Source organism: Eutrema salsugineum, unplaced genomic scaffold, assembly GCF_000478725.1.
Source record: "Eutrema salsugineum unplaced genomic scaffold, Eutsalg1_0 scaffold_22, whole genome shotgun sequence".
NCBI classification, from domain to species: Eukaryota; Viridiplantae; Streptophyta; class Magnoliopsida; order Brassicales; family Brassicaceae; genus Eutrema; species Eutrema salsugineum.
In genome coordinates this window covers 1,684,917-1,692,007 of record NW_006256812.1, presented here as the reverse complement: position 1 = coordinate 1,692,007, position 7,091 = coordinate 1,684,917, and the positions used below count along the sequence as shown (strand labels likewise).

The 7,091-nt window shown below is 36.7% G+C and overlaps 2 protein-coding genes across 2 annotated transcripts; one reads left to right on the top strand and one right to left on the bottom strand.

The window, feature by feature from the left end:
- Positions 1-2,797: 2,797 nt before the first annotated feature.
- LOC18015670 (RING-H2 finger protein ATL64) lies at positions 2,798-3,832 on the top strand. Its single transcript, XM_006397888.2, has one exon. The coding sequence runs from the start codon at positions 2,848-2,850 to the stop codon at positions 3,571-3,573; it is 726 nt and encodes a 241-aa protein (XP_006397951.1). The 5' UTR covers positions 2,798-2,847; the 3' UTR covers positions 3,574-3,832.
- Positions 3,833-3,836: 4 nt separating this feature from the next.
- LOC18015669 (probable pectinesterase/pectinesterase inhibitor 20) lies at positions 3,837-6,820 on the bottom strand. Its single transcript, XM_006397887.2, has 3 exons — positions 6,269-6,820; positions 5,377-5,826; positions 3,837-4,655 (listed from the first exon to the last, which is right to left on the bottom strand). Exons 1-3 carry the CDS (start codon positions 6,813-6,815, stop codon positions 3,961-3,963), a joined length of 1,692 nt encoding a protein of 563 aa, XP_006397950.1. The 5' UTR covers positions 6,816-6,820; the 3' UTR covers positions 3,837-3,960.
- Between the last annotated feature and the right edge of the window lie 271 nt (positions 6,821-7,091).

Below are 7,091 nucleotides of genomic sequence, written 5' to 3'. Positions count from 1 at the left end.
ATAAAAAATTCCTCTCTTCGCTAACAATATCATGTTAGGCTGTTAGCTTTAAACAGATAAATCTTCCAGAGAAAATTAAAGAAAAGAAAAGTGGTCATGTGAATTCTCGTTAAAATGTGAATTGATTTATCTTATAAACTCCTCTTCCCTTTTACTTTTTAGCTATAAGTATTAGCTAATCGATTCAAATAACATAAGATGGTTCTCCACATAAATTCGATTTATTTTTAAAGGGCAAAAAAACTAACTGAAACAAAGCGGAATTGATATAATTGAAAAAAATATGAGTAATATTTTGGTTAACTTAGGGGGTTACTAACATAAATTGTGTGATTCACTGAAAAAACCATGTGAAGTTTTGAAAAGCAGCAAAATTTTGAAATCATTCTATTCTTTCCGCATTTAGAGAGTTATCAATCACGGTCAACATAAAAATAAAAAATATGGTAAAAGAAAAAGGAAATGATATTTTGACACATTTCTAGATTCGCCGCACGGCACATCACATGGGAGGAAGAAAATGGAACTTTATACCACTTGGGGAATGTTTTGACCATCTTATCCTGTTAATAATATTTACTGTACCTTTTCTCTCTAATTTTGATTGGTTAAACAATAAACAATTAAGTTATCCAACAATACATGGCAACACCCATAGATTCGCAATTTCAGCAGCCGCCGTGAGAGCAAACCACCAGTGGATACAAAACCAACTGTATTTATATATTATTATCTTAGACATCTTCCTTTTCCATTGTTTGAACTCTTACTACTACGTGAAAACAGAGCACTTTAGCACTTAGGTAGCCACTTTCCCGAGGACGACCTGATTTCCAGCATCTCGAGCTACTTGTGTGTAGCGTGTATTTTAAATTAAAATTTCGTAGATTTATCATCAATTGTATAACGGTGTTTAACATTGACTCATTGAGAAGCAAGAAAAGTAGTACTAAGAGTGAGAAAAAGGGTAAAATGAAGAAGAAAAAGGTTCGTAGGACTAACGAGAGAATAGCAAATATTTATTTATTTTTAACTAAATTTTCCACCCATGTTGTGTCTGGGCGAAATACTATTTTAATCGCATAATTGTTAAATTTGATAGAAAATATAGTAAAAATCTTGAATCAATATTATATTTAGTTTTTTGTTAAGATTTATTTTCAAAACATTTTTTGGGAAAATCAGAATATTCCATTCCAATGTCATTTCCTATTGTATTTTAATAAAAGATTCTTTTGCCAATTTGTCATTTGTTTTCAATATTGTAAACATTTAAAGTATAAACAAGACAGAAAAAGGCGTAGAGCATTAAGGTCTTTATCAATTTGCAAAACAGACTAGAAAATTCCAGCGGAAACCCAAACTACACTCTCTTCACGACAAAACACATATTAGGTTCTGATGTGTAAAATGGTCTTAAAGCCGTATTTTGAAAATGACTCAAACGAAAGAACTAAAAGCTACATTTGACGAAAATATAAAAAGATGAAGTTATATATCTATTTTTAAAAAACAAAGAAAACAAGTGCAAGATCCTTTAAAGCAAACGGAGGGTCTAATATTGAGACAGTCTCTGACTCTTAGCATCTAAGCAAGCAAGCTTTGATGACATTCTTCTGTGCCTGTTAATTTAGTTATGAATATTTTTTACCAGTTCATATCAATTCATAAATCAGGCATGTATAGCGCTATTATTGGTTTCGCCATCCTTATATATAATAATTGTGCAATTGCATAATCGTTGTTCGATATTACGGGTAATTCAACTCACAAAATCGATAGTAGAAAATAATCGGGGGGAAACTGGCAGAATGCTCATCAAGTAGTTTTAAAAAGACTGAGAGAAGTCACAAGTGGGTTCAAGAACTTGTCGAGTTTCTTTAGGCATATCAAAAGACTGAGAAGTGAGAAGTTTACAAGTGGGTTCACGAACTTGTAGACTTTCTTTACGAATTACGTACGCATATGACAAACTCTATGATTATGAAGAAAGTGGCAAACACTTTTCTGTTTTGACCCAAAAGGACTTTTATTTCCAAAGTTCTTACAATAATTAAGACACATCAACTTCCAATTGCAACTATTAGTAAATAATTAAGTTTACTTTGTAATACGATCCCTTGTTCTTTTTGCATACATTTGTTGAAAAAAAAGACGTTAAATTAGTGTACAGTTACAAACATACGAAAGGAAATTTGTAAAGATAATGAACAATTACATGTTTATTTAGTCAAAATCAAAAGAAAAGGATATTATTAGAGAGACACGAAAAAAGAACTACTTATCGCAATTAATACCATAAAATAAGTTATTGATGTAGCAAATATTTGTGATTTACAACAGAGATACAAAATTTTCTTTTGTTAAAAACGAGGAAACTATATTTTCCGTAACAAAATGTATCCGAGAATATTTATAGAAGATTATGTAGAGCATGAAAACATGTTAGAGTATAAATCATTGAAAAAATAATTTGACAGTATTTAGTGTTCACAATACATCGTCAACTTAATTGATAGAATATGAGTCGAACACAATACATCGTCAACTTAATTGATAGAATATGAGTCGAACACAATACAGTACGTGAATGTTTTATTTATTTGAAAAAAAAAAACAATACATGTGAATATTTTGGTTTTGGTTTAGGCAATTAAAAAGAATATAACGTTTGCATATTTCTTTAATCGTCTCGAAAGAAAACGAAAACAGAATAAAATTAAATAAAGAGGGACCCAATGATTTCTTTTAAATAGCCTATAAATAAGGAAGGGGAAGCCCAAAGACACATAAGCAAGCAACCCACTCTCTCTCTAGTCTCTCTAGTCTCTCTAGTCTCTCGACGATATGGGAATCGGAGAAGAAAGCAGCAAGCCAATGTGGGAGAGTGTGAGCCACGCGCCTCCAGGCTACGCCCTCAACGGCAAAATCATGCTCTCCTCCGTAATCATCCTCTTCGTCGCCGTGATTCTGATCCTCTGCTTCCACAGCTACGCCAGATGGTTATTCCGCCGTCAAAACCGTCGCATTCGCCGCCGGATTCGTGCTCACCTCCGCTCTCTCTCCGCCTCCACCATCTCCTCCTCCTCCGTATCCCCTCTCGATCCGGCGGTTCTCGAGAAGATCCCGATCTTCGTTTACTCGTCGGAGGAGACTCATCAAGAAGAGGAGTGCTCCGTCTGCTTGTCGGAGTTCGAGGAAGACGACAAAGGCCTTATTCTACCGAAATGTGGCCACGCCTTTCACGTCGATTGCATCGATACTTGGTTCCGTTCCAGATCCACTTGCCCGCTTTGCAGAGCTCCGGTTCAGCCCCTTAACCCCTCCAATCCACCCGAACCAGCCGATCCGGTTAAACCGATCGAGGACATAGAAACCGGAAGTTCCTCTTCCTCCTCTTCCTCTTCTTCTTCTTCGCCGTTGAGATTTCCGATGGAGGCGTGTGAGAGAGAACCGATCGATCTAGTCGGTGTCACAGTGGAGATGCCCAACGTTTTTGATCCGGTTCAAATTAACGGATCTAAAATTCCGGTTCATCCAGTTTTATCTTTGAAACGACTGTGGAGCATCTAAAATACGGAATACGTACACTGATTGGGTTTTATATTGATTTTTTTTTTTTACCAAAACCGCACCAAACGCGGTGGCACCAATGCCAGACCACGTGGCTACGAGAGCGTCTGAGACAGACTATGGAAATTTTCCATCACCAAAAATTTGCTACAAAAGAAGCTCATTTGTTTGTTATTCGATTAATTAGTCTCTAGTCTCTTTAATGAACTCCGAAAATATTGTATTATACGGTTGTGAATATTATTATATGAGAGAATAGATTGACCCCAAAAATCACAATCATTTTAATTTTTTAAAAAATTATTTAAAATATGTAAAGAACAACATGAATATGATATTATTAACTAACATAGTGAGATGTTAACTTAAAGGAATTAATTAATATAGTTATGCAATTAATCCACCAACGAACGGCACTCCGGTTTGTCCGATCCAACCCTCACCAACGAGGAAATTTGTGACCGTGAAATTGGAAGCATCAGTAGCGTTAATGACGTGATAACCGGGCCAAGTGACTCGGTTTGTCGTGTTTGAACCGGGTCCGGTATTATTGTATTCAGCATAGTAAAGTGTGCTCAATGCAAAATCGCCGGTCCACGCGTTCCAACCAGTCGGTTCAAGAAAACCATCGATGTAAGTCTGCATAACGACGGTTCTCGAGTATTCCTTCCAAGGCCGACCAAGATAAGTTTTGACCGTATAATTACTCGTAACCAAATCATCCGCCGGTCTAATCGTACACCCATGGATAGCCGTTCCGGTGTTCTGGTTCGGATCGGTACGGCCTTGAGCTGTAACTTCGTTGGACTGACCTTTGCGAGGCTGACGTGGATACAGATTACAGTTCTGCAGCACCACTGCAGCGTTACCGAATATAAAATCAACGGTGCCATAAACATCGCATTCACGATAAAACTGTCTAAGAGAATGCGTGTATAAAGTGTCTTGATACGCTTCAAAACTGCAACTATAGAAGACAGAGAAGTCTCCACCGCTCCTCAATGCGACGGCTTGACCCTTTGTCGGCCCTGCCGTGTTGCGGATTGTTATGTTCACTCCAATAAAGTTTGTTCCTGATAGAACTGCCATTTTCGCAACAAAAACAAATATTGTTGACTTAATTAGTTGATTAAAAATACTGTATAGCGATAATTTTAACTGGTTCGTTAGAGAGAAAAAATATAAAACAAAACATTAGGAAACAAACAAATTTGAGAAATATTTTAGTTTAATGGACTGTGGTATTAGGTTAGTTGATGACACGAGGAATGGACGTGGAGTTTAAAAGACTTTCGGTGGACCATTCGACAAAATCGCCCTCGATTGCATGGAAAAAGTCTATATTAATAGCCAAGTTATATAGTGGACCAACTCGTCTTCGATTGCATGAGTATTATTATTTTTTATATTTTTTGGACCAAGGTTTCTCACCCTTGTTACAAAAAAAAAAAACCAAGGTTTCTAAAAAAAAGAAGGAAAAGTTACATCGCACTTGCACGAAGCAGCCATGTTTTTTTTTGTAATTATATTGTGCACATGACTTCATATTTTCTATATAATTTTTTATTATGTGGTGACGACTGACGAGACTGGGATGCTAAATTTTATATTCATTCAGTTTTAAACCGCGTATTATTTATGTTTTTTATATAATTAAACTAATATAATATATAGACCATGACTAATTAGAGGAGAATTAGAAAAAGAGAAGAAGAAGATAGATAATTTCAATATAAAAAAACTGGTTTTGCTCTATGTATTGTGAGATATACGTATATCGGTATATGTATATGAAGTACTTACTAAATGTGGCGGAATTGAAAGTGGTCCAGCCATCAACGACGCTCCGGTTGCCGGTGATAACGGTTTGGTTAATGCCATCACCGATCATCATCACATACCTCTTGTACTTGGGAATCTCCACGTATTCCTCGTACAATCCCGCCGTTACGTAGATCAAGAAATAACCGTTAGTACCGTCTGTTTTATTAGGCGCGGCTGCAACGGCTGCGTTTATGGTCGTGAAGTTTCCCGTCCCGTCCTGGTTCACCGTCACAATGTCGCTCACCAGAACGGCGTCTGCTTCAGCTTGGAGAAGCTTTCTCCCAGGCCCAGTAGTCACGCTGTTGTAAACGGCACGTGCCCTTCCCGTCATATTTAACGGTAATCTACCGTTACGGAATCCGAGAAACTTTTTGAAGCTGCCTTTTGGTTGCCAAACCGGTCTCGATCTTTTCCTTCTTGGCACCCAACCTACAATTGAAGTCAAAATTTATTACCTGTTTTTAATTTCGTATATTACGTAGAGTTTATATATATATATATATATATATATATGGGTTTCAAAAATCCCTAATAGCTAAAATCTTTATTATTTTAATCTTTTTTTTGGATAATAAAGAAATGGTGATATTTGTAGGTTGTATAAAAAGAACCGAATATTCTTGTAATTTAACTATTATTTTTAACCAACTCCATGATAAATCTTTCAAACATCAGCGTTGTTTTTCTAACGAAAACCGTTATTCACGAAAGCAAGAACTGTAGAAATTAATAAAGCGCTAATTAAATGCAGATTTCGTGCCACATTATAGAAGACGTGCATATTAGAACGAAAAATAAAGAATGGGGATTAATTAGTCGATTACGTGCATGATTATTATTAATCTTTATTATTATTATTATTATTATATACCTTTGGAAAAAAGGGCAAGAGAGACCCCATAGAGTTTGGTATCGTTGAAAAGATCACCGGAGAGACCATTTTCCGAAGCCGTGGATTTAAGTCCTTCAAGACAAGTCTGTTCGTTGGTGATCGCAGCACTTAGAAAAGTCTGAACATCCTCTGCCCTTGAAAACGACAGCGTTTTGGTGGCATCGACAGTCCTTGAGCTACTAAGGAGGAAGTCGATGGTCTGGCTAGCGAGGAATTTGCAGTCTTCGAGTGCCCCTAATGTGGCTTTCGCAGCCACTTTGCCTTTCCGGTTTAGTTGATCGTCAATCAGCGACATGAACCGGGTGGCACGTGAGAGGGACCGTCGGAGTGAGAAGCGGCCGTAGGAGTATATATCTCCAGGCTGGTTTGGTAGAACCGATCTACAATACGATGGATCCGGCGCGAATCGACATACATTTGACCGCGACATGGCATTTCCGGTGCCCTGAAATTCGGCGGCGAGAGAAGGAGATGACGATAGAGAGAGGATGCTAATGGTGACCAATAACATGAGTATTTGAGACATCTTTTGTTTAATTGTGTGTTTGGTTTGAGAAAATGTGTTAATTGTCTTGGATTATTTATAGGGTTCTCGAGAACGTTGAATTTGAATACGTACAAGTTCAAGTCATTAATAATAATGTGTGTGTATATCTATAATTATGACGGTGCCACAAAATTCAAACATATATACCATATTGTTATAATATTCACACGTATAGATCTATCTCTGACTAAAAAATAGACAAATATTCACCGTAGTTAAGGAGTAATTAAAATCCATCATTGATAATTTATAAAT